Source organism: Bombus flavifrons, chromosome 1 (genome assembly GCF_040668555.2).
Source record: "Bombus flavifrons isolate JBK064 chromosome 1, iyBomFlav1_principal, whole genome shotgun sequence".
NCBI classification, from domain to species: domain Eukaryota; kingdom Metazoa; phylum Arthropoda; class Insecta; order Hymenoptera; family Apidae; genus Bombus; species Bombus flavifrons.
The window spans coordinates 4,579,837-4,607,013 of NC_138442.1; the positions used below are offsets into that span (position 1 = coordinate 4,579,837).

The 27,177-nt window shown below is 39.1% G+C and overlaps 1 protein-coding gene and 4 long non-coding RNA genes across 24 annotated transcripts in view; 4 read left to right on the top strand and 1 right to left on the bottom strand.

The window, feature by feature from the left end:
• Positions 1-27,177, bottom strand: part of sog (chordin short gastrulation) — a 100,523-nt gene that overhangs the window by 14,329 nt on the left and 59,017 nt on the right. For 11 of the 16 annotated variants that reach the window (XM_069118849.1, XM_069118787.1, XM_069118749.1 and 8 more), the window contains 3 exons: positions 18,513-18,616; positions 8,768-8,897; positions 34-99 (listed from right to left, as the gene is read on the bottom strand). In XM_069118849.1, the coding sequence (XP_068974950.1) occupies positions 34-99; positions 8,768-8,897; positions 18,513-18,542 (226 nt within the window). In that variant the 5' untranslated portion in view covers positions 18,543-18,616. Of the gene's footprint in view, positions 1-33; positions 100-8,767; positions 8,898-18,512; positions 18,617-23,232; positions 23,364-24,209; positions 24,368-25,504; positions 26,296-27,177 lie in introns of those variants that run through there. The other 5 variants (XR_011173848.1, XM_069118722.1, XM_069118820.1 and 2 more) reach the window with 4 other exon arrangements.
• Positions 1,687-3,878, top strand: LOC138183068 (uncharacterized). 2 transcript variants are annotated; one of them, XR_011173979.1, is made up of 4 exons: positions 1,687-1,998; positions 2,083-2,245; positions 2,670-3,170; positions 3,466-3,878. It is a non-coding gene; the product is annotated as an uncharacterized LOC138183068 (long non-coding RNA). The 2 variants fall into 2 exon arrangements; XR_011173977.1 differs by having other exon boundaries at positions 1,687-2,245.
• LOC138183034 (uncharacterized) lies at positions 8,556-10,317 on the top strand. 2 transcript variants are annotated; one of them, XR_011173967.1, is made up of 5 exons: positions 8,556-8,826; positions 8,977-9,024; positions 9,122-9,304; positions 9,610-9,764; positions 9,801-10,317. It is a non-coding gene; the product is annotated as an uncharacterized LOC138183034 (long non-coding RNA). The 2 variants fall into 2 exon arrangements; XR_011173966.1 differs by lacking the exon at positions 8,977-9,024 and having other exon boundaries at positions 9,801-10,301.
• LOC138183062 (uncharacterized) lies at positions 10,610-11,936 on the top strand. The gene is made up of 3 exons (XR_011173976.1): positions 10,610-10,981; positions 11,138-11,259; positions 11,434-11,936. It is a non-coding gene; the product is annotated as an uncharacterized LOC138183062 (long non-coding RNA).
• Positions 17,273-23,239, top strand: LOC138183039 (uncharacterized). Of its 3 annotated transcripts, none has more exons than XR_011173971.1 (3): positions 17,273-17,546; positions 22,635-22,707; positions 22,785-23,239. It is a non-coding gene; the product is annotated as an uncharacterized LOC138183039 (long non-coding RNA). The 3 variants fall into 3 exon arrangements; XR_011173970.1 differs by lacking the exon at positions 17,273-17,546 and adding an exon at positions 21,185-22,248; XR_011173968.1 differs by lacking the exon at positions 17,273-17,546 and adding an exon at positions 21,200-22,128.

Consider the following 27,177-nt stretch of genomic DNA (forward strand, 5'->3'; position numbering starts at 1 on the left):
TGGACGGAATTGCAGATTGATAGGGACAATTACGTTTTAGACTTCGTTCCTCTTCTTCGGAGGTCAATTGCGCTGGCAAATCCTGCACTATGTCGCTACCTGTAACATGGTAAACGATCAAATTTCATTCAACAGTTTATATAACAAACGTTTTTTTCGCTATGATTATTTTTTACTGTTGAACGTCTATCTAACAATATTTCCCTTTCTAACTTCTCGTAGGCAACTTGGTTTGTTTATTTTCCTGTCGAAATTTTATCCGTGATCTTCGGAGCGAATTTTTATTGTTTGTAAGAAAAGTTCCCGTAAAAAAAGTTAGGTGTGGATATAAAGATCCAACTTGCTCATGGAAAGTGCGAAAATATGTTTGTTAATGGAGAGCTAACCTTCCAAAAAATTTGAAGTATCAGCGCCATAACGGATTTTCAATTTCCCATAACGTCAAAAGTCGCTAAACTAGCGATGAATACCGGTAAGTTCGTGGCCCGCAAAAAAACTTACTTTATTGCCTCGTAAAACGATCACGCGCGCGCCACCGTCGCCCAAACTCCTTCCTTCTGGCGAGAAACTTCTCGTTAAAGCTCATTTTGTATGGAGCAATGATATATGTCGAGGCTTTATACCGGTCGGCGTAATGCCCATATCGAATCTCTAAAATCGCACATACGAAAGTATTTAAACACTTACCACAGAAAAATTTGATGTATATATTCTGTGTGAATACGTGTGTCAAGTTTGTATCGTATAACACACATAATACAATTATAAAGGATTTCTACAAGTGTTCAAATACGTGAACCACTGTACGTTGTTTCGAGAGAAGATGTACGCACTTCTCCCATTTTCGTATTCTTCCTCGTAAGGATAATAGACGTGTGGTATGCACGTTAAAGCAGCGTATCACATGTTCGATTGTAAAGTCAAGAGATCTTGTATGGTGGCGTATCGATTACAAGGCAGCAGACACATCGAAGTCCCAACGTAGAACAAAAATAATCGATGGAGAAGGTGGGTAAAGAAGATGAAAGAAAAGTAGAAAAGAAGAAATGAACTACAAATAGAAAGAAGGAGAACCTAAAGGGGAGAGGAAAGGAGAGAAAGAAAGGGAAAAGAAAAAAAAGGAGTGAATTCTCATTCAGCCAAGATGTGTGTATGAACCATAAAGAATGCCCGTGGGGTAAGAAAAGAGGAGGCTGGCGCCAACCACCGCTACTTTGAATGTTGCTTTTATGGCGCATACCGCGCCGATCCAGCCGCGCGGATACATTAATTGGTATACGTACAGTGTACAGTGCGTGCCAGTGACAGCCACCAATAGCCATGGAGTATCGCGACACGCCGTGCCGTTTCACCTTTCTACCCGTCGTTTCTATACCTCTTAACCTCTCGATTTATGGATATTCGTTCCACAGGATTTTATACCAGCACGTTTCCTTACTAATTTGTTTCTATCTTATTCTCTTCGCAATTGTACGAAGCGGCCATCTTCTTTTTCTTTTGCAGCATTTTCAAGTACAAAGTTCTTTATGAAAATCGGTTGTCACGTAACACATATAAAAACGGTACTTAATCTTTGTTCGTATTTTGAGATTTGAATTTAAATTCAAATTCCAATCGCATGTTTTATAGAAAAACATATCAGTAAAAAATTGTAATGCATTATTATTTTTAGATTGCTGCAATTAAAAAGTAAATGGGAAAGATGTTATTGAGCTCTGAAGTCGTTGAAGATTCTGTACACTGTACCGTCGGAAAGCCATGTGGCTCATGGCGCCTCGTTTCTTCTCATCTCCCTCGCATTAAGAGTCCAACAAGATGCCAAAAAGGCTACACGTTTCTAACAATTACGTCAAGCTTGATACGCTGATGCATCCAACATTGTTTGTAAATCATCATGAGAGATGACGCCAGGAATGGCGCACGTTAGACAGCGCTATAAATTTATTTAATAAATGGCGCTACTGGCATCAATTTCAGATACTTTCTATTTATTTTTAAGTACGGCAAATTTTTATAAATGTTATTAGCACGTGCGTATTTCATTTCTATACTTTGATAAAGATAAACTTTCTTTTATTTTAGAATGCAGTAAATGTTACTTTCACAAGTCCCATTGCAAAAAATAATAGGCTACCATTTCCTAAAATCGAGGGACGTAGATTTTGGATTTTACGGCAGCTGAACGTGACTAGAAGGAGCGTTACGGCCAATTTAATAGCTTTCACGCGAGAATCGACACTACGCGGTACGTTTGACCGAAGGTCGGTCGTTATTCAGGATTAAGTTGCGCATGAAAACGGCGCCAAAATCACTGGGCCCGCCTAACTGACCACCATTCACATTCTCTGAAACACAGAATCTTATAACAACGTCTTTTTTTCATTAATTTACAACCTTCGAAAATGTTTACCTGAAACTCTGTAATAAGGCAGGTGACAATAAAACTACAGAAGAATATATTAAGTAACAAGACTAGTTTCCAATTTCAATCTTACTAGTAGCATACCAATCATGAAAAATTCTTAAGATGATCGTTCGTGATGCTGTTCAATCAATTACCAACTTTTTCTTAGTGTGTCTTCTTAAATTCTACAGTACTATCGATAATAACCAAACTCTTCTAAAGTTCGTATTACTAATAATCAATAGAAAAATAATTTTTCTTACAGGCTAAAAAAGAATTCTATCTTAAAAGGGATAACTGTATGATGGTAATCACGTCGACAGAGGATTTAAAAAAAAAAACTTCAACAAAGTTGCTGTAATGAATACACTTTTAAACGATCTACCATAATACTCTGGACAGGATCGTATATTAACCCAACGCTAATTACGCGATGCTCATGCATCTTTCGATGTCTCGACCCTTCGTTGCTCTTCCCGAGAGAACGCGGGAGATTCAACAAGTTTCGTCATTATCCAATGAATGGAACTCCTTTCGCGTCTTCTGCCAACATCCTGGACACGTTGTCGTCCGTTGTCCGAGCCGATGAGAATCGATGTGACAGTCCAATCGACGGGCTCACGGGTCACAGTTTCTTCTCGCGGGACATAAAAGGGAGACGGCCGCGTATTGGTAATCGTAAGCGACTTCACCTTCCATCAGCAGGGGGCAACAAGCCTGCCAGACGACGACGCGAACACGACCACGATGACAACGGCTGAAGAATGTAGGGGGAAAACAAATTTCTGCGCGTTGAAACTTTATACTCGTAAATAACGATAAGCGATACTTCTTGAAACGGGGAAGAATTGATTCTATCAGATACGCAGGGAATTTTTTACTTGCTGGTAGAAGATTGTATAATCTGTACTTCAGTGCTATTTTCATTGCAAACTTTTGAATTGTTATTTATCTGATCTAAGAGTACCAATCGAAATGGATCGACACGAGACAACTATGAAATTTTGTTATCGCTATATAACCTGTTATAACTTATTAATTATTGTTTCATATGTTTTCAGGAGCAACTATCTTTCTGTTCCTAGAAATGGATACTATGACTTTTTTAAGGTGAGCGGAAATATTGCTATAACGGGCTGGTTCTTGGGCTTTGCAGTACCATATCGAGATGACCTTTTCGAATCTGGTTTTTCCGGGTACCAGCCATGTCAGATGGATGGAAATGATACATAGATATCTAAGGAACCTGTGAATGAGAAACTTAATGCAACTTGCGACTAAATTTTTGAACGCGATAAGTTATTCGAGACAAATATGTGTCGCGCCTAACCTAGACAAATTTCTCTATACGGGTATGCTCTTACGGCATATGTTTATTATTGGTTACTGCAACACGATGCCGTGCCCATTTTCACTGCCCATGTTCCGCCGTACGTTAATTAGGAAAAAAAGAGGAATTACTATTCGTTTGTGAATAAAGGTACATTGTATAATAAATCGTTCACAGCTACAGTAGTTACAACCTTAACGAATATAGATATGATTTTACTCGTAAATTACGGGTAGACGTAAAAATGTTTTAGGGATTTTTATCCGCTGAGGTTGACCTGCCTGGAATCTGGTACAATTACGTCCGTGTTTTAATCGCTTTCGAATACGTATATGTCTATTTCCTGCTCTTAAAAATATCGATTAATAAACAAATTAAAAAAACGGTTCAACCACCGACATTTTTGAAAAACACACCAGTCCTCCCTCCCCCCTATGGAGGCAATTTAAAGTATGCGTGATAGCAAGCAACGAGGGAGTGGTTGACAAAGATAATAAGAAAAAGGGGTTTGAGGGAGTGGAGGCAGACACGAAATTAACGACGATAAAGCATGTCGGGAGGATAAAGAGCAATACAAGGAAAGACGATAAGAGGTGAACACGAAGAGGCAGCAGTAGCGACGAGACGATTGGTCAGCCTCATTGAAAGAGGAATGGTTTGCAATGATGCCCCTACCCCCCTGCTCCTCCCACACTGCTTCCCCCGCGACCTTCCAACCTTCCCACCAAGCCACGTCTCCTCGTCTATTCTCATTCCCGCGCGCGTTATGCCCGATCATTACGTATGCTAATATTTACATTTAGATTGCACGGCTTAATCGAAGTGACGCCATGCGGTAATATAGCCGGCGCCATGGCGCTAAACCGTGGCGCCCGACCTATCTCTTCTTTCTCTTTCTGCCTACCGACCACCACATCTTCTACTCCTCTTCCTCTCGTCGTTCTCCATTCTCTTCTTTTTTGCCTACACTGTCTCTCCTGCCGTTTCTTTATCATCGACCTTTTTTCCGCGCTGCTTTTTTCTTTACCGACCGTCCTTCCCGCCGCGTCGGTTACGCTTAATTCGATCTCTCTCACGGGTTGTTATTTCGCTTATCTGCCACACGCGGCTGTGTCCCACGGAACGGCCACGGGGTGGCACTATTTGCGCTCAACAGAAATCCGACCCGCCATCTTCTTCCAATTGACATTATTTGACATAATTTTTTCGTAGTTGGCATTTGAGACGTTTTTTCTTTTTTTGCGCGACGGTGGAATCGTAACAAGGAGAATCGTATCTTCGGTTATGTTGGACTAATCAAGGTGCTGGATAACTGAGCTACCAGTTAAAAACTTCCCTCTTTAATTTCTCTTGATGTGGAAGGAAAAGCCCCTCCTCCTGGCTCTGATGTGATATTATCTCAAGAGGAGAGGCTACTTGCCGCCTATCTGGCCCTTTATTTATTGTAAAAATGTAACATTAGGTATAAAATATAACAATAGCATCGTAAGTTCGTTATTGTGATTAATTCGTTATGGTGATTAAGCAGTGGAACAATTGAACTTACTAGCGCAAGAATATAAAAACATAGCGCGTGTATTCATTACTGGACTTATTATTAAGAATATTGATATATTCACGTTGCGAACGAGACGGCGCCACTCTGACGTTTGTATCCTCAATTATTGAAATATTCGACCGTAAGTATCGTAGATGTCTAGTCAAGATAAGTTCAAGGAAACAAGAAATGCGGAAAGATCGGTCACGTAGCGAATCGTTCTCTGAATAACATAGTGTTTTGAATGACAAAAAGCAGTATGCGAACACTAGGCTCGTTATGTATGGTAAACAAACAGTAACGATCTCATCGATACACTGTTAATTCCACCTAATTGTAAATTTTACGTGATTCTACCTTTCTTCTAGAGGCACCTGCAAAACTAGCGTCACTGCGCAAGCTCACGCTACGTACAACATAAGATGACATGCTCATTCATAAGATTACGATAGGAGATTAACATGACAAAAATACGAAGGAATTTGATTATGGGGAAAATAAATGATAAAAAGAAAATGGCGATATGAAGGATCTTGTACGGCCGCGATAAAGAAATCTTCGGCTAGCCAAGAATGGAAATAGAAAGCACGCGGACAATGACAGCAGGCTTGTCCATGGTTAATAAATGTGAGCTCGCTAATTGATTCTAAGTAACCAATAAATTGCGCTGGCCGCATTGTAAAAGTGGTTATGGTGAACGTATGCGTGTGGCCGAGCGTTATCTTTCCGCTGGTGGTTTGTTCGTTTTTCCCTCCCGAGATCGCCTGCGCTGTCGGCCGGCGCGTTATCATAAAAGCCCGCGCTTTTCCTCGCTCGTTTAAAAATGGCGGTCTCAATCGATGTTTCTCGCCAATGGTAATATGGTCATCGTATCGAGTAGAATACCGCGAGGATATCTTGAAACATCGTCCCAGCTATCAAGGTAATAAATTGCGATTCTTCAAAAAGATATTTTATTGTGAAAAGGTTATCATCTGGTATTATGTTTTGCAAAATTTTTTAGGTAATCGTGTAGAGCTACGTTTTGTTGAATATTGATATCAATGTTTTATAGAAATCAATTAGGTTATCGAATGGAATGGACTATGAAGGTTCACTACACAAGGTTTTTTCTATTCTGCAATAGTAAGTAAATATAAAAATTATACTACCAGCTTGTCGCCGTAGGTAAAAAAGGATTTACAACACGTAGCACTAATACATTTTCATCTGTAGATAAAACACGGGATACTCGGTATTTATGGACTACGAACTATTTCTTTTTATAAAAGTCTCAAAGTTACTTTACATGCAACAACGACTTCTGCTCGCATAGATTATCTCATACATCGGTTGGACACGACATTTGTGATAATTATCATTATAATTATGGTAACAGATAAATAAATATTAATAATTAATCAGTATAAATAATCAAATAATGCTATTGTTTTTTACAAATCCGCGTGCGTTGTTTAAAGATCATTTTATTGTTTAAGAAACTACTCGGAATTTTATAAAACTAAAAACTCATTTAAATCTCATTTAACTCGTTTCACCTTCTTCTGTCTTTTTATTATCATTCTCGTTTCAAACGTTGTATATGTTGTATATGTAGATCTCCATTATATCTTTAGTTCATAGAAAGCAACATATAAACTTAATATCAAAGTTCTCATATATTGGGTTGGCAACTAAGTGATTGCGGATTTTGTCATTAAGTGGTATCGACAAATCCGCAATCACTTAGTTGCCAACCCAATATCTTCGATTTACCAATAATTCGATTTATCATCGAGCCAATATGTTAATAGAGCCGCTATATTTGCAAAAAGCTCACTATTAGGTCAGAATTCCGTTTATAAGAGAGTTAAATCCTTAACCTTTATTTCCAGCTAACCAATGTATTTCCACCTAAAAGCAAGAGGAATGGGCACAGGTATTTCAATCAGTTCATTTATTCCATCCGCATTCTATGGTAATTAACGGCGATATAGGAATCCATTGAAGAAAGAAAGGAGCCAAGTAACCGTACAAAGAATTTGGCCCGTGCTATTCAAGTGAAAGTTGCACATTTTAGAAATACTTTATACCGTAACGTTTATTGAACGAGAAACAAAATATAAAACTCTTGAATTGTGTCCTATAAATTAGCTATATTCTAATCATGTAACTTGTGTTTTTTTATCAAATAGTACTCGAAATTTCCGGTCCTGATTTCGATATCTGCAAGTCGGTCACCTATGATGCAAGAAGAACATTACCAAGGGACAATGAGGGTGACATGCATTTATGTCATCTGTGTATGACTCATAGAACTTATAGTATAACCAGACAAACAATTCCTTGATACGTATTAGTCTAAATTATTCCTTTGTCACCTCGTTATCCTTTAAAATAGGCTTATAGATCTGAATTAAGAATAGAATGGGATAAAGGATATTATGAATTAAGAATAAAATTAGATGAAAGAGATAAGCATGTAAATCTTTTGCAACACTTTATATTGTTGCATGTAAGAGATCGTATACGTTGAATTGTACTCGAGAATGAAACTAGTAAAAACAAAGTTAATATTGTGGTTACAATTATAACATTTATGAAAGAAAAAAAGGCAAGGCAAAGCTAGGGCATCTTTCTTGGCAAAGAAAAGTAGCAAGTTGAAGTCTCTTATTTTGCAGTACTCGAAAAAAAGCTGCATATGCGCGTTAATCTGCTAATCCCTAATAAGAGCACTCGAGCATTGAGGCGATAATAAAACTGAAGCCACCAGGCGATAACGGTCAATCATGATTACATGGCATTGCAAATACGATTATCGGATCGATCGGACCGATAGAGAGACGTTCGAAGAAGCGACCGAGGAAGTATTAAGAAGAAAAAGAGAATCCTCTAGAAGGCGAGAAAGACAACGACACAGACAAAAGAGGCAGTGATCATTGATAAATGATTTATGCAAGCCACTTGACTCTCATTAATATCTCCCGTCACTCAATATATTGGATCTATATCTTCTGTAAGCGCTAATCGTTACAAGTTTGCTGATAGTTATTGAGCATCTTTCATTTTTAACTTTTCTTGATCCTCAGTACAATTATGGTAACTGGCAAATCGCAAAAGTTTCAGCAGCCTATACATTTCAGATTATTTCTCACAGAGATCAGTATTCTGATCAATGATATTGTGATACTAGCGCCTCTGTTGGCAGATTCTTTCGTTTCAAACATAACCTAGAATTAAGAACATTAACGTATGAATGTTGAGCAAAAAGCGCACGTGTTTCTTATGAAATAATAATGCGATACAACAAAGTCTTCGGATCATATAATAGCAATATTCTTATCTTGGTGATACCGTTGTATTAAATAAGGATACTACTATATGTGTCACAAGTGCAAGGAGTGTTCAATAACAGGTCTACATGGAGGTCAGCACAAGTGCCTACATCTGCTGCTTTTTCTCAAATCCAATGGATCCAATATCAAGTGTATGCAAAGAAAAATATGCTGTTACTTACTAAAGTCTCCCGGACAAGATTTGCAACACCTGCCTGGAAGGAGAACTGGCTCTTTGCACGTAAGTTCTGGGCATTCGTTCTTGATGTTACGGCAGTGAACCCGCGCTACGATTCGCCGTTTCTTCTGCACCTGAAACCAGAACATTATTATGTATTTTCACACATTACAACGTTTAAAATATTATCACGCTGTAACAGATGGTCTTCAGTCGAACAATAGGAAAAAGTTTGAACGATGTCCGTTACGAAACAGAAATGTAAGAACTTAAAGAAACAGCGTCTAGGTTAATTATTATTCGAATAATGGTGAATGCTAACACGTTATTTTCCTTTTCCAAATTATTCGAATTCCAGCGAGTTTCTCCATCAGCCTGTTCATACTACTGGACACGTTCGCGGTGACGTTTGAAAGTGTGATTGTAATGTTTTCGAACCTGTAAACGTGCTTACATGTTTATTACTCCTTTACGCATCGCTGACGACGACAGTTGCAACGTTTACATGCACGGCGTGAATAAATCTATCGTCAAGTAATTGGTAGGTGTTATTGATCACAAAAGACTCGTTTATCACGGTCAATGGTGCCATTATTCGCGATACGATTTACAATACTCTATGGCAATATAAATTATCGTTTAACGTCTCTGTCGTACACCATTTTCTACGGGTTTAGCGCGAAAAAGAATCGTCCACCTACCGGGGCTTGAACCGTGTAAATGGCGGCGTTGTTACCGATGTGTTCTACAATATACGTCTTATAAATTCATATTCCGCGGTATTGTAGTTCACTCCACTTTCTACCATAGATCTGCCTTTTCTACCTAAGGTATTTCTCTTTTCAGATGTCTTACTCGAGCTCGACTGTGTTGTTCTTTACGATGCATTCATAGCTCGATGGTACATGCACGATTCAATTCATGAACAACGCACATTCGTCTAGAAGAAACATTCCTTACTTGTTCATTTTTGTACAGGAATATATATAATATATTTAATAGTATATATACATATATATATATATATATAATAATAGTTATATATATAATAGTATCCATCGAAATTTCATGATGATAACGAAGGAACATGATCGTAATTATAATTTGTGATCAAATATCATAAAAGGTTATGCGAGATTTCAATACATAGGTGTAGACAGAGACAAAACTAAATGATCAGATAGTGGATCTAGGTATCAATGACGTTTAATCAAACTGGAACTAGTATTATCTACTTAAGTTCTATTTGTTATATATTCTTGTAGCACACGTGTAGATTACTTAATAAGTAATCGAAATTAGTATCCACATTGCTGTATGAGTCAGCCGTATTTAACGGAACTTTATTGATATTTGTTTCCACTACCTGCTCAATTATTTCTCTACCCGACTGTTACTTGTTTGTTTAAGTTCCATATAATGTAACCAGATAATAAAATAATGATATAAATAATAATATATTATAATATGAATTATAAATTAACGATATAAAAACTATGATAATAATAATAAAAAAAAAAGAAAAACAGGTAAAACTAGAACCATTGGATACAAAAATCGTAAAGTTCGAACGAGTTTCCAGCGATCCAGCAGACACGCGTTGACCGGTCGATAAATATCCGACTTTAGAGCAAATTTGCGGCGTCTAGTTATCTCTGGGTGTGAAAAACTAATCTCGAAAGATTCTTCTTCAACGGGACACCAGCCAAAGGAATGGATAAGAGATCGTGCATCCGGCGAGGGTTCCGGTTACACTGGTGCCGAGAGCAGAAATTAAGTTTGGGGTTTTATAGAGCTGCATGGCATTCCTGAAACGCGAAACGATACGTTCGATGTTGATTCGAGTGACAAAATGAAAAAAAGTGAAGCGAGCGGAACGGCGCCGACCGGCGATCAGACAACGCAGACGTTGAACTTCGCATTACGGGAGAATCGGGGCGCCAGGAGTAAATTCCGAGATTCAGTGGCCCTCGTGAGATCGCGTGACAGTTATTTAACTGGGACCCGCTAAGCGAGTATGTCGGTGTATTTTTTATCGTCCAGAGATACATTTAGGTGCTTGCCGACGCATACCTCTAGTACTTCTGATAAGTTTCTACGACATTGCGAGATACAATGTAACAAAAAGTTTTTCAGCGATCGGAAACATGAAGAACGATAATGATAAGGCCGATGGTAAAAAACGAAGCAACCATTTTTCCATCGACAAGCTCTCGAGGTATTCAATTATGTTACAGATAACGTAGCGTAAATCTATATAGCTTTCATAGAAACTAAATATAAATCTTCGCGATTTCTACGGACTCTGTATCTTGACTCTTTTTACTTTTACTCACACAAATGTTAAAACATTCCATTTTTTTGTCTCCTTAAGGAAGTTTTGAATATATCCTTCGACGTTGGACACTGTACAAATATAGCTGTGTGACGACGTGACCAAAAATACCATGCGACTGCGCTAATATCGCAACCAAACGGCCAATAAGTGTGTATAACGTGAGTATCCATATACGATGTCATGGGAACGTTTTTGCGAGACACAGACAGATCAATCCTGATGATCGTCTCGATTAAAAAACGTCCCGCTATTCGCACGAGCTGGCGTGGTCCACCCACCTACGATTTTCTCGCAGCGTGGTAGTCATTCATTATTTCGACATTATTCTATAGGTAATAATAGAAGCAAGATAAACGTTCTCGCCTGATCGGACAGGAAGTCGGTATCGATTTGTGCGTGAAGTCTCCTGCGTGGGTCGTTCTTCGAGCGTTCTCACTTCCAACAAATCTTTTGATTTATGCCGCTTCCTAAGAAAATGAACGAACCACCTCTAACCTCTTAATACGCTATTAAACCTATTTTCACGAAAAGCTAGAAATGTATCAAGTTGTAACATAATTAAGTTCGATTAAACGCAATATTCTCCCCTATTTAACCGAACGTACATACGTTACAACGTACTATCTACATCTGAGTGGCTAATTGCATTAACAAGTTCTATTTTGACAGGCAAATCCAACAAACGTATGTGTCGAGCATAAATAGACGTAGTAACACTGGAAAATAAAACTAATAAGTAGACAGTGTACACTAGTCCGGTGTATGACTTTAGGTAAAGAAACGATGTCTCGTGTGATTCACGCGACGTGTCTGCCTGGTCGCTCACAACGAAGCCCGTGACCTATCAATAGCTCCTCATATACACTGAAGAGGGACTGTCATTCCACCGAAGACTAAAAATAGAGTTCGCGCGTCCGTCCATAAGCCGCTGGGTCCGAGCAGTTCTGTACCAATGCTCTCTCTCTCTCTCTCTTTCTCGATCACACTTTATTTTTTCTCTTCGTCTACCCTTTCGTCCCAGCCTGATCTTCGTTCCTTTTTCTTTTCTACGCCAGTATTTATAGCAGTTTCTCGTGAAATTTTTTCCTCGCTCCACACTGTTGATACTTCAATCGTAGAATATTGTTAACATTTATACTTCGATTCCAAAAAACGCTATTTTCTTTGAATTGGCAATGTTTGGAATGTTTTAAGGTGAACTAAAAAGAACGAAAGGCAGACGGGATGTTATAGGCAAACACGGTAAGAATGGTTGCCAGTCAAGGACAGAGTTTACGAAGATTGGCTAAATTAAACTCCATTAGGACAGTCGTGACCGTTCTGCCCGCACGACAAATGCATGCGCGACAGAACCCGTTACTATGATAGAGATCATTAGTTGAACCGCACAGAGCGAGGGCTTTGAATCGCTTTATGATTGACCCCAAATTTATATCCACATCCTTAACCTACAAACAACTGTATGCGCGGGTCAAGTTATTAACCCAATGTTATTAACCTCGCCTGTGACTTCGTCGATCTAACTTTCGGATCCCATGAAAATTATTTATCGTCCCCGTGGCTAATATCCTGCCGATGAATGACATAAGTATACCCAATATAAACAGCATGACTCGATTCTAAAGTGCGGAATATCTAATCGACCATTAGTGATCGTTCATTCATGAAATGTAAATGAAAATCAATATGTCAGTGTTTTTTAACATATGTTCCTCCTAGCATCTTAATCATTTAGTGTACGACGACTAGTTATTTTTTTTTATTTCCGTTAATTCGTAACTACGTATATAATAAACTATTATGTACCGCCTTAAATCACGTAATTCAGATGTCGTGTCTGGCGCGCGTGCTAGCTACGTATCTGATCTTTCGTCTTACCCGATGAAAAATAGTGGACCAAATGGAATTTTAAAAATGATAAGTAATTTATTTAGTGCGCACATATAGGTAGCTTTTGTATCAGATATGTTTCAATATGTTCATCTATTCTAAAGTATATATGTATTGTATATATTCACTATACTTGTTAAATACAATTCTATTTTGTAAAATGGTGCTACTGTGTCTCTATCTTTCGGACATAATGTGACGTATAATGTTTGTACACAAACAGGATCGTGTAAACCGACAGAGCAAACATCGGGCGCGAACCTCGTGCTTGAATCGGCGCAGTGTAAACAGCCCTGAGCCTTGAACGCTCGGGAAAAGATCGAATTTCTCGTTCCCGGTTGAAAATTGGCTAATGTTGTTTACACTATAAACAGAATTCAAAGCCATAGTGATGGGCATGCATGAAGTGACACAACAAACCAGTTATTTTCTACCAATAAATGTCGTAAGCAGAAAAGCAACTTCGTTTTTATATGTTTTCATGCATGCAACAAGTAAGACGCAATACCTATACTGATAATGGCTCTGAACGTTCCAGTATCAATCAGATGACAGTTAATTGGTTTCCTGATAGATAATTTCAATGGTTGATTTTGTACAGATACGTAGAAAATATCTTTATCGATATTCGAATTCTGCACGATTTAATTGTCCGTTTTAAACTAGTGGAATTTTTGGAACTAGATTTTCCATTGGCTGATCTACTGTCAGTAGATATTACAGAAAACGAAAATGTTACTAAACGGTTATTCCTTAACCTTAAACTGGCACGGTTCTTTAACGTTGAACTAATGGTACCATGGGCGACTTTTTATCGATATTTCATCGTAATTATACTTCTAAGATCGTGAAATTGATACATCTTACTAAAAACGCGCATTTATTAATAGAAAAACGTTGGATACAGGAGCGTTAAGTTAATAAACGTCTTGAAAATAAAACTGAACTTTGAAAGACAGTCTACGATATAAATTTCCCGTGGCACTTTTTCTAGCCGTAAATACCTATGTAATTTCCTATCTACCAATTAAAGATTAATTTTAAAAAGTTACTTCTCTGACTACCATAAAAAGATTACTAGTCGTCACGTGGATATTGTCAGAAATAGTACCCGAATCTTCATGCCTGTTTTGCAGTTGAAATTATGCGGGTAAAGAAGGAGGAAGAGGAAAGGTGAATGGCGCAAAGAAGAATGAACGCACATATCGCGTGGGTGGTGTCGGTGGGTCTTGTATAATGAGATGAGTATCTTTAATAGTCCGACGATACAAGGCGGCCGGCACGTCGTGGGTATCAAAGCCCCCTCTCGTATCCGCCTTACACATCGCCCTCTCTTTTCTGCTTCAATGGATCGAGCATGAGTGGGTGTGAACGAAATCTCGACTGGATCATCGTTTAACGGCGCTTTTGTTCTCGTAGAGGATAAAAGGTGTTTCGCTCGATAAGAATCAGTCTTTATCGTTCCTTAATGAAACGTCACATGTATATACATTTTTTCGTAAATCCAAAGACTAGAATTACAAAATTGAAATTTACGAGTGAAATACCGATTATTCTGCAGGATTTCTTCGTGTTTAACGGGTGAATCACACGTTTCTATCCTGTTAAGAAAATATTCACTTTTAGAGAGAAATACAACGCGAAAGAAATAAAACTGCAAGTGAATAAAAATTACAGATGGCTGATTAGAAGCAATTAAAAAAAAGGCCAATTCTATGCTAGGCGGTTAAACGAAGCAGAAAACATCAGGCCTCCGCCTTTCATCGAGAAAGTCCGGAAGAGAACCACTAAACAGAGCTAATCGACCGGGGCCGTACTTTTATCTCTTCATAATCACGCTCATTAGTGCCGGGCCTATTATTACAAGTCTATAAGAAATATCGATAAGAAAAACGCTCGATTTAGCAACCGGGCGTCGTTCTTACACCGAACACACGTTACGTTCTCGTTCGATCGTAACGACCCTCGTGTGTATATCGGGTGTTCTACAAATACCGCTACCATACATTACATCGTTAAACGGCGAACGAGCAATAAAATGAACAATGTTTTATGATTCTCATCTAATTAGGTCGTAAAAGGCACAATTATTACCGTCGGCATCTTGTCAGAAAATGTATGTATACTGCGCCTGAAAAAAAAACGCTGTAAAAAGATGAGGGGAACCAAGGTCAGAAAAAATTGCGCAGCTTTTCATGTAAATGCAAAAAATGAGTCAGGAAGGTGTTATCGACTGGATGATTAAAAAAATGTTGGTATCGGCGGGACGGGTAAGAAGCGAGAAAGGGCAAGAATATCGATGACACACGGAAGGGACGTGTCGGTACACGGTGACGTTATCGTTCGGCTCATATAGGACGCAAAACAAAGCGGTGTTTCCCCCGTGCACATATGCGTGGAATGTAAATGACGATTATTGCGCGATTGGACAAGAATTCGAGCGATCCTGGCCGGCAACAACGCAATATAAAATGCAATCGGTCCGACTTATCGGTATTCGTTGAGCACTGTGTATCGAATCGTTTTCAATTTTCTTTTGGTACTGTATTTATGCAAATTTGTAAGAGCTACGATATTTTATAGAAATACATGTCATATGCTGTATATGGTTTTACTTACCTGGTCGCATCTTATTTTCATTTTGCAGACAGACGGTCGAAAAGGAATAATATATGTATGCAAAGAAAATAGAGCAGCAATGGAGAGATAAAAATTTGTTTTCAAACGTACGGCCGGAACTAATTTAATTCGGCGTACTTCGCGTCATACGAACACGGCTTCATTAATAATGGAGGACGCGTTAGCACGACAAAATGTATAACCGAACGTAGGTGCGGCCTGTCAACGATTGCGTCGGAAATACAACACTGCCAACCCATCATTCGACCTGTTTGCATCGACGAAAAGAAGCGAGACAATACCGATTCTTCTGACGCTTCGAACGCGCAGATATTCAATCGCGTCAAAATTATCCGCCTTACTTTAAGTGTGCATGTACATATTATATTTCGGAATACGTAAGATATCTGACTGAAACTCTTTATTTTCCTTTTCTTTTCTAATTAATATTATATTAATAATTTATTTTGTATTATAGGCAAGTAGCCTATTGCAGGAAAATTCTTGACCCCTCTCACTTATAGTTTCTTACAATATATTATATTATATTTTTATACCTCTTTATATTATATCTGTTGATTACTTTTTTTTATTAGATATCTTTATTATATATTTTTTATATACTTTATTATACAGGGTGGTTGGTAACTGGTGGTACAAACGGAAAGGGGAGGATTCTATGCGAAAAAAGAAGTCGAAAATATAGAATAAAAATTTTTTTTTTTTTAATTTTTCCATCGAGGCAACGATCTGCAGTGAGATCCGTTATAACGAGATGTGATAAAGTGCACGCGTACCGAGCGAAAATTCAAAGTCGATTTTCTCGAAAACAAAGTCTCAAACGAAAAATTTTTATTCTATATTTTCGACTTCTTTTTTCGCGTAGAATCACCCTCTTTCCGCTCGTACCACCAGTTACCAACCACCCTGTATATTTTCATATCTCTTGATTGTTATATCTTATTGCTGCTGTTATTGTTTGTATAATGCTTAGTCCTTTCTCAGTTAGTATTTATCTATCCTATATTTTTATATTACATTGGTATATGTATATACATATGTACGTAGCTATACTTTGCATCTATATTTCTATATAAAAGTATATTCTTTTAAATGTGCATTCTGCTATCTATCTATGTATAGTTTTCTAGTCTTTATGGCTGCTTGTATGTAAATGAAGATATTTTTTATTGATATAAAATATTTGTGTTTCTTTCTTTTCCATATTGCAGACCTGGCATGTTTCTGCGTCGTTTATTTGTACTTCCTCCCCCTTCTCCCCATTTCTTTTTCCTTGTGAAATATACCTAGAACGAAAAGCTTCTTCTATTAATTTCAAAAATATCAATATAAATATACCAATTGCTCTCGCATATGAGGTTTTCTTTTTCACTAAATATACCTAAAACGAGAAGCTTATTTCCTCAACTTTAAAAATATCAGTATTTCGGTTCTCCTCGTATGAAAGGCTACTTGATATTAATCATTTAAGACGGCCAAATTAATCAGATACAATCTTGAAACAGTTAATGTACAGGAACACGTTCAGAATTCTTTGACAGAGTTTAAAGGACGTGGTATGACGTGTCACAATGTATCTACCCGTAAAACGATACGTGAGCAATATATGCGCCTCGCTCACGTACAGTAGTAGTAGACGAGCTAAGAAGCGGACGCCAGTCTGTCTCGGATCAGGAATGGGATTAGAAAGCACGTCAAGTCTCCGTGGGTCACGTCACCCAGATCGAGATTTAGTCCGTGCCTCGCGTATTACGTCGGTCTACAGTACTATCCAAAGGGCAATGCCATTTCTATGACCTTCTCGGAAAAAGCGATCCAAGAAAGAGTCGATATCGATTAGCTTGTTGCATACGGTGATTGTCGGAAACTTATACATTCTACATAGTCTATGATCTTTCCTAGTAAATATCTCCTAGTAAATATTTCCTAGTAAATATTTCCTAGTAAGTATATACGTTTGACATATTTTAAATTCCAGAAAACTACATAAGCTATTTTATATTACGTTTGATATATTTTAAATTCAAGAAAAATATATAAGCTGTTTTATATTTTATAAAATTGGAATTCGTATGACCAAATTGCTTTTACGTGTATAGTAAGTAAATATAAAAATTGAATTGAGCTTAAGGGAAAGCTTAGGATTATAAATAATACATTATATCAAATAATTAGACTAAATTAAATGATAGATTACGTTGATATTTGAACGAACGTCAATTATTGACATATCGTACGATGATGACCTATGACTGTGTGAAATGACGTAATCCAGACAACGATATTTTTATAGTAACTGTTTGACCAGGAATTTTACGGAATTAACTCGTAATTTGAATTGCCAATGGCTTATGTAAGCAAAATTTATATAATAAAATTAAGAAAACTTATCCTGGAAGGATAAGATCTTAGGTTCGCACAAATTGCTAAGGTTCATCTGGAAATTTGTATTATTATATCCAACATTATATTAAGATCAGTTTCTATGAAAGATTTATGTTACATTATTTGCATGGATTAAAATCGATCCAATCCGGAATTATTTTACTTCCCATTTACTTGTAATTGCAAGATTATAGAAACTTGTGACGAACAAATGACCCGGCCAAGAAGATAATAGATCTTTGGTACTTTGAAACAAGCTATAGTGGCGGAGAACAGGGTGTTCCGGGACTGTTGTACCTACACGAATAATCGACGTGAATTCCGTAAAAGTCGCGTCAGGTCGGCCAGTTACATAGAAACGTAATGTTGTACGTGCAGCTTGAGGCTCGCCTCGCCGCGAGGGGGTTAAAGGTCGGACTCAAACGAACAGGGGAGACCCGATACGTGCACAAAGACACGCACGAATGCGTGAGGACACACCCACTTTAATACGTACCGGAATGCATTCGCATTTGATGCAGTACATGACTCCGAAGGGCGGGCCCAAATCCGCGAACCAGGTGGAGCCCAGTTCCCGTATCTGCTTGCCGAACGTACATTCTGCAACAAAGAGGCATTTGAATTGGCTTGGTGAATTTGTGGCTCCTCTTTTCTTTTTCCCGTTTTCTTCGATGCAATAGCGACTGGTATATGTACGACTTAGGCGAATGAAAAATGACTAGGCGGAAATATTCGAAAGCGAACAGAAAGTGGAGATTGTGGATAGGAGAGGAAAAGAGGGCGTTGCAGAGGAGAAAGGTTTACGAATAAATATTCCATACTATTTAACTGTACTATCTGACTGCAAGAAAAATTCATGATCGTCAATTGTAAATTGTACGTTTATATTTCATGTTCTTTCGATAGTTTCTGATCAATGAGATTGAAACTTAATATCCAGCAGATGTGAAGACACTTTGAGCAAAGTACTGAAGAAACGGATTAACTATTTTATAAACTATGTATAAAACGTGATACAAAGGTAAGAAAATTAATGCACTCGATATTTAAGTTTCCATTGCGAAAGAAGGAAATCGTGTATCGTATAAGTTATACGTAATACGACCACATAATCCCTTTACATTCCAGAATGGGATAAAAGTGAAATCGCGGAATGAATGGAGGACTCTTTCCGGCTGGGGTACGCTAATCGCCAGTCTCTGAATCATCACCGTGCTCGAAGAAGGAGCAAACGTTCCTTGGTCGCCGCTTAAAAATCGCCGAGACGACGATGAGACGGTGCGTAAAAGAAGAAAGCGACGGGGCGAGAGAGAGAAAGGAAAGCGGCAGAAGGCGATCTGAAAGAAGAAAAAAGAAAGCGAGCACCATTCTCGCAAGGCCGTTGCCTCGTTTAACAGTGACGTGGATTCACCTTCTTCCGCTAAGATAAAAAGAAACCGAGGGAAAAGTCAGCTAGGTCCGTGTATGACTGTTAAGCGCAACGACGTCCTTTTCTTTTTCAGCGTAAAAATAAATTCTCGACCGTGCCCGCACCGAAAATAACCTGCACTCTTTCTGTCGGATTATGCGACTTATCGTCGCTTCTAAGAAACCGCTTCCATCCCCTCCATCGAGCGTATCACGCGCCCGGTAACCGAGCGATTCGTGCGCGTTACACCTCAACACGAAGAAGTTTCTCGAGACCGGAATACAGCAATCGCTTTATGGGAAGCGTGGCGCCGCCTCGCGTGCTACGCATCACGTGACGGCCAGTGGATAAGCAGCCATCCCTACACATCGAATCGATAGTTTTCGATATTTTATTGGTATTTTATATCAAGGTGAATCACAAATGCAACTCGCCATTACGAGTCAAGGACCATAACAGAATAGATCATAATTGAGTTGTCATAAGAAGATGAAGGTTAGCGGAACATTTATTAAGTAATAACGGGAAGAATTCCAACTATCCGATACAAAGTCTATTCTAACGATCAACAGACGAGAATGCGTCTAAAGCCAAAAATAAAACGTAATAGATTATACGCTGATCAACTGAAGTACGTGGAATTCTTCAGCGGCGTACCAACGAACCTATTAGCCGAGCAACGGTACAAATCACGGTTGAATCCATCCAGAACTTCAATACGATGCAAGCGTCGCGACGCTACACGTTTCAACGAACGGGGAAACGAAAGGAGATACCGGGTCTCTTTGGATTCGTCCAGTCGTTCCGTTTGCTTCAAATGTGCACACATTCGACAGAGAAAGAGAGGAAGAAAGATACACAGCAAGACTCGTTGCACGAGGTCGTTGCACCGTGTATACTAAGTCGTTCTAAGCGCATGGTCGGTCCTAAGCAACCAGGAGAGTCCGAGAGAAGAGAGCCTCAATACGCCACCGCATCGCAAATATGCGAGTCCAGTGTTACCTCGCCCTTTATGCGGCCGTGTTCATATGTCATCGATACTGTTCAGTTCATCGTTCAATTCATCCCAGGTATAACTCCTTTCTCTTCGTTCTATGTGTATGCGCCGGCCTTTATTGCCGATTGCAAGCAGGCCTCTGTATACCAAAGCATTTTTGCAATACAGAGATGTATGAATGCACAACTATGAAGAACTATGGTTTACTAGGTTAAAGAAAAAATGTAGATCAGTATCGCCACATTCGCGAACGTATTAATGGCCTGAATACAGGATATGGCGAGAAACACACAGTGTTGCCAACAAAATCAACGAATTCCGTCCATTTCATCCGGCTCGATTTCCTTCCTCCGTTTAACACGAGACACGCCAGCAAACCGAATAAATCACTCGAGTATCGAGGACAAAGCCAGAGAACGAATTAATCCCGCCACTGCGCTATGAGGGACATCGAAATCAGAGGAAAGCTTCAGGGAGAACCGTTGCCGTGTTGGCGCACCGCGCGTGCACGGTCGACGCTCTTTATCGTTTCGATCTGACATTCTCCTAATGGACCTCTTCTCTTTCTCGGCTCGCGCCCTCTTAACGCCCGTTTCTCTAGAATTCGTAACGCGATACGTAGTGCGAAACGCGCCGATAAGTTGTTTCACAGGGAACATAAAATTTCCCATTTAATAATATTGTTAGATTTTTACAATAGACTTTACTCTTTCTATACTAATTGTCTTTATATATATATATTTTTTTATAGAAGTTTCTCCTTTTTCTATTATTCGAAGTTGCAGTGCTATAGAAATACTCCATTGCCCTTACCACATAAGTCTAAGCTCATGGGAAGGAATGTAACAACGATAGGGCGGGAGCATAGGCGTCAAATCTCGCTAAACGTTTAATCTATTATTGGAAGGATGAGAATAGGACGTCGTAGCGGAGTGGACGACGCGATGGACGACGGAGTATAGAGTGTGGCCGATGCTAATTTGGCCCATATACTAACGTTTCATAGACCGTTAACTCCGTTGCTGTAACTTATGAACTGTGAAATTTTGTGCGCTTTATCTCGAGCCAGTGAACCGACCGTGCTTAGCGCAGCAGCAGCTTCCTTGGCCATTTCGCGGAACACTAAACGCGCCCTCTCGGTGAACCAATCAGAAATTCAATGGCCTGCCCCATGGTGGCGTTCCGCTGTTTTTCCTTGTACATGCATAATGGCGCTTTTGTGGCCGTCCCGCGGTCTTAACACGTAACAAAATTAAGGATGCTAGCGAAGAACAGCCGCGTAGAGGGCGTTCACGCGAATTACCGAGACATTTGCATAAATGGATTAGCATAAATTAAACCGAATGGAAAAGCGTCGAGGCTGCGTCCGTAAATTGGCCGCGATTTGCATAAACGGAGAAGGCCTTCTCGCGTAACGCGTTCCTCTCTTCCCCTTTCGGTTCGCAGAAAAATCGTACGGACACGACACGACAAAAGTCGACGAGTGCAGTCGTAAAAAAGGAGCAGCCACTCAAACGGCGTATAACACTACTACGACGACAACCAGGGCCATCCTGAGAGCCGACGACGTAATACGGCGTTTGGGTTGAGACACGTAATGAAAACAGGCGTCCTCAAACGGTTGAGTGTCGGCCGTTTCGAGCAGCGCAAAAACAGGAGGAGACGCTCTTGCTGGCGACACCAGTTACGACGTCGTGTTTAAGACGGGTTCGTGTAAATTCACTTCCACTCCGGTGGAGGGGCACCAAACGGTTGCTATCGTTCGGTAATACTAATATTGACTTAAGGTGAAGATACACACAAAACATTTGTTGCATTATGATCCGTGTATGTATATAGCTATTTAGTTTGAGAAATCTAGGGGAAAAAGAGGGATTAGTAATGTGTACAAGGTCGTTATTTATTACTGACTTTTGATATTAGATCGTAGTAATTATGTAAGGGGATCTCTAAGATATACTTAATATTTTTTCAGTCATCATCTCCTACAATGTAATAATGTTTGAAGAAACTAAAGCATTTATAGCATAATTATAGTAGTTTTCACCAAATTATAGAATTTGAAGAAATTTATCTTATATTTCTGATTTATGTAATGATCTTCTATATATGTAGTATCTATTATATGAACATATTCTTTGTGCCTTGTATTATCTTCCAATAATATTCTACGTTTATGTAACTATTACTAATTATTGCGTGGTCTTTTGTAGGTTACTGCAAGGTCAATATTAATTACCGTTTTTAGATCAAAGATGGCGTTATTACACATTCGAATGAACCAAGGCAAGTAATTTTAGTCACAGGATAATTTGGTGTATTTAAAGTTCGAGCATCATCCGTTGACGATTCATTCCTTCTAGCTTTAGCTTTCAGCGAATCTCATCAAGAATTCTAGGAAGACTGTTTCTGCCACTATTCTGAGCCACGTAGTCAGTCTAGGATAACGATGAACGCGTGGCGCTTCTAACCGAGGAGTTCGATGAACCGCGATGAATCCTCAACCGGGATTCATTTAGGAAAAATACGACAGGATAGACTACTGTTAATCCTAAAATATCTAAGGCGTCGACCGTTGACTCGGCCTGTCCAATGTCGGAAGATTGGACACGTTACCCCGACTTTTGCTTCCACAAAACCGTTCTTGCCCGCAAAACGTCGTTAAAGCCAGACCGATGACTATCTTACGCACGACGAAAGAAGCTTGCTCCAAATTCTCCACGGTAAAACATTTACCCTGACTTTATTCCTCCTGCTATTCAATAAACTGAACGAGAATATGGACGCCAAGAAAGTTGTAAGAAAACTTGCCAACAAATCCACACGTGCTTCTTTCCTTTTCCAACTTTTTGCCTGCGCGCGAAATTCGAATCGCGATCAGGGACACGTTTCAGTTTCGGGGACGATAAACCGTCGACACGCGAGGTGTAACACGCCTCGACCGCGATATTAATTTCGTCTGAGACTAGGTTACATAAATTCACGATATAAACTCTGCCGTTCGAGAAACGAATCCACAAACATAACTCGTAAATGTGCGCCCTCATTGGCGTTCTTGTAAAGTTCGCCATCTATTTACATATTGTTAACAAACACGTTCGTGAGCTTTTTTGCGAGCTTACTAACCGCGAGCAAATTATAGAGTGATCATAAAATGTTTGAAAACAATAACCGTCATGGTATTCCTCATACTAATTTTTTTATTCTTACTGATTGTATTATATTCAATGAAACAAATGGTTTCTCGGTTGGTAAATTAACACAATTGTCTAAAAAAAATTATTACAAACATCCCATACAATTTTTAATTTTTTTCTTCATACTAAATTCATATACTGTTGGAATTTTAAGTTTATAAAATGAATATTATGTTGTAGCAACAAAATCTACGATTGTAATAATACCATAATTCCATGGTACAACAATAAGGTAACTAGAATAAGACGCTACAAAGTCACGTGCATTCTCAGTATCGGCCCAAATTCGTGCTAGCATCCTAACACAGTTGCACAGTTCTTCACGCGGAACAGGATATTTAAACATTCGGCCCACTATCTTTATATCCATCAAACCGCCCTCTAGGTAGTTTTGTAATAACGCTATGAGTACGTTCTCGCTCGCTAAAATAAATAACGTTCTCCACTGGCGACGGATAAAAAAGGACTAGAAAAAGAAGCGACGCGATAGCCGGGTGAGTGAACGACAAACACATGCCACTTTCTTTTCTTGCTTTTTCCACTTTTCTCCATCTTGTTTCTTTTCCATGAATCTCGCGGCGTTACACTTACTTCCTGTCCCCCCTATTTCGCGATCCGCCACTTGTTCTCTTCTCCTCCCTCTTGCAACATTCGTTCAAACTCTGATTCTTTCTCACTCTGTTACATAGGCGTTCTTACTCATCTCCATCTCGAGTTTCACATCACCTTTAGCATCGTATACGGTCTCACGTCACGTGACATTGCGATGCACCGAGCAGCATCGAGGTTATTTTATCTGAACGCGAACGTGCTTGTTTGGTCGTGTGATTTCTAATGTTTCATTGCCGCACTAAACAATGCCATTGTTTCAGAATGAAAACAAGGCCCATAAAATTTCCAGAAAGGCAAGTCGAATAAAGTGAACCGCTGCACAAGCATTTAGGTGTTATTAGAATCGACCTTAAGGCGGATTCTCAGTTTTACTGTCGTTTTTAATCGAAACGTTATGCCGAGCTACAAGACGATTTTTTGCCTGAATTTTAATTAACGAAGAAAGGTTAATTCATGGTAATAGGTTTTTAACACGATGACAACTGATATTAAGGAGCGTTTAGAAGTGGTTCATGGTGCCAAATCAGTAGACCACTACGCGACCGTCTTTAAAATGAAAATTTATGCACAACGAGGAACATGCGGGTAGTCTGGGATACCTGCTAAAGATAGATTCAGCTTTTTTGCTCTTCTTTGCTTCGCGACAGATGTTCGTAGAAGATCTATAAGGTCAGTTCGCACATAACATGTGACGTCCGAGTTCGAAAATCAGGCGATCACTTTAGTACACAAATCTGACGAACTCTAAATCCCCAAACATAGTCTATGCGATAATTGAATTATCACCAAGTTAGGTGTGATCTCATTTACTCAGAAATGCGAAATTGGATTTGAAGTCGCAAGCCGAGTAAAAAATCGCAAATGTATTGACGGACAGATGATTTAACAGACGTTGTGAAAAATAAAAAAGTGACTAAGATATCAATCTATATATAGCTTATCACATAATAAAATTATAACCTAACCTAACGTAAATACGCGACGAGAAACTAAATGAACCGGTAACCTATCGCCACGGACGCAAAGGGAAAGATTAGGAAAAATGAAACGGAACGATTGGATAACGATGGGATTGAGATTTTTCGTGGGCGAAAGTCAAACGAAAATAAAACGCGACGTCTTGTCCTCGCGATTCCCGACGAGATCGTAACGACCACGCGAAGAAGAAAGAAAAAAAATAAGCAGCGGAAAAAACACGATAGAGGAAAGGAAGACGAAGGAGCAGACGAGGGAGGAAGTGTGGCGAAGCCAGGTGCCGTCGACATTGTCCTTACGCAACGCTGGCTGGCCGTGAAGCATCGTCTGGCCGAATATGAGGGCGCTATCTACATCTTCCGGTCCAGCCCGATCCTTGAGGGCCACTTTCTCATAGGTTGGTCTCCTGACACTGCAAGTGGGCAGACACGTAGGCGACACACTCTCCTCGCGACTTCTCTTCGTCGACATCGACACATCGCGGTCGCCTCTCCTGCCGTGTCTCGCCACTACGTTATAAAACGGCGACGCTGTTGTACGGCCGTACCTGCTCTCCTGGCTACAGGTTTCACGTAGGTGTACGCCTACGTGCGCCTCGACCGAATATGTATCTCACAGAGTCCTCGATCAACATTAATATGCAGAGGAGTTAAAGTCGAGTACTCCTCGGCCTCAATTGAGCTGCACGCAAACGCATCTACGATCTGGTTGGCTGCAGGGAAATGAAGGAGTCAAGGATTTGCACGTTTTATTGTGAATTCTGGATAATTAGTCGTCCTAATTTTGTTTTAAAGAAACGAAAGGGAGAATTACCGAAGATCATTCTTACGACCGGGAAATCCATATCATTAAAATTAAAAGAGGTGAATGTGCATTTTTGCAAATTTGCATGTTTTTATTAAGGGTAAGGTAAATTTTCATATTCTTTAAGAAACCATGTTTTTATACTAATAGTCGACTGTTTTAGCTTGAAAATATATGAAACGAAGTTTTGCTTTGCAAATACGAATTCTGGTGTTAATTAGTAGAATGCGAATATTTATGCATTTATCAAGAATCTATACATCCAAAAATGTATGGAATACAACATATCAAATATCTAAAGAAAAGTTCTCGTTATATTTAATGGGTGAAAAATCTTCATTTAGATTTCATTTCTTTAATTATGTTCGCAAATATTTGACATTTACATAAATAGACATACTAATACGCAGTCAATTAATTAGACATTGACATTAGAATCAGCCTTAAGGTTACGTGATGATCTCAGAAATATATTAAATTACGATAAAAGATTGCTACTCGAGTAATTAATACGTTCTTATAGGAATCATAAAATCTGGTTCACCGTTTCGATCTGTATGAAAGAGGCGTAAATCTCTGGGCGAGTACGCATGTAGGCGAAACGCCCTCGCAACTTCACTTTCCCGGGGCGAGCGCCACCGGCAGCGTAGTACGAGGATCACGATGACGCTTCCCACACGTACTTTAGCTGTTTTCACGTAGCTACAAGCATTTCAAAAATACTCTGTCTGGGAACAAAACACAACACACACCTACGTCGGTTCTAAACAGCGATTTCAGCAATTTTCTTCGGTCGTCAAAAAATATAATGAAATATAAATGGTCAGACGTGACTCGAATTAAAAGGAATTACGCAATTCAGGCTTGGATACCCACATGGCTAAAATTAGATGTCACTATAGAATTTACAGGATTGGTGAAAAAAACAGAGACCGCGCCTTTATCGGGAATCGAGCCCAGACTTTTATGTTTCTATGTAGGCAATGATATTTCCAATCACACTATTACTTCAACAGAATTTTATATGACTTTGTCGCCATATAAAGTTGCTTAATAGAATTTAGATATGTCATATAATGAAATTAACGAATTCTGAATTTCCTTCTTTTCAATTTTTATAACCTTTTCATGAATGTAGTTATAGAAATATATCGATATAATATAGAAT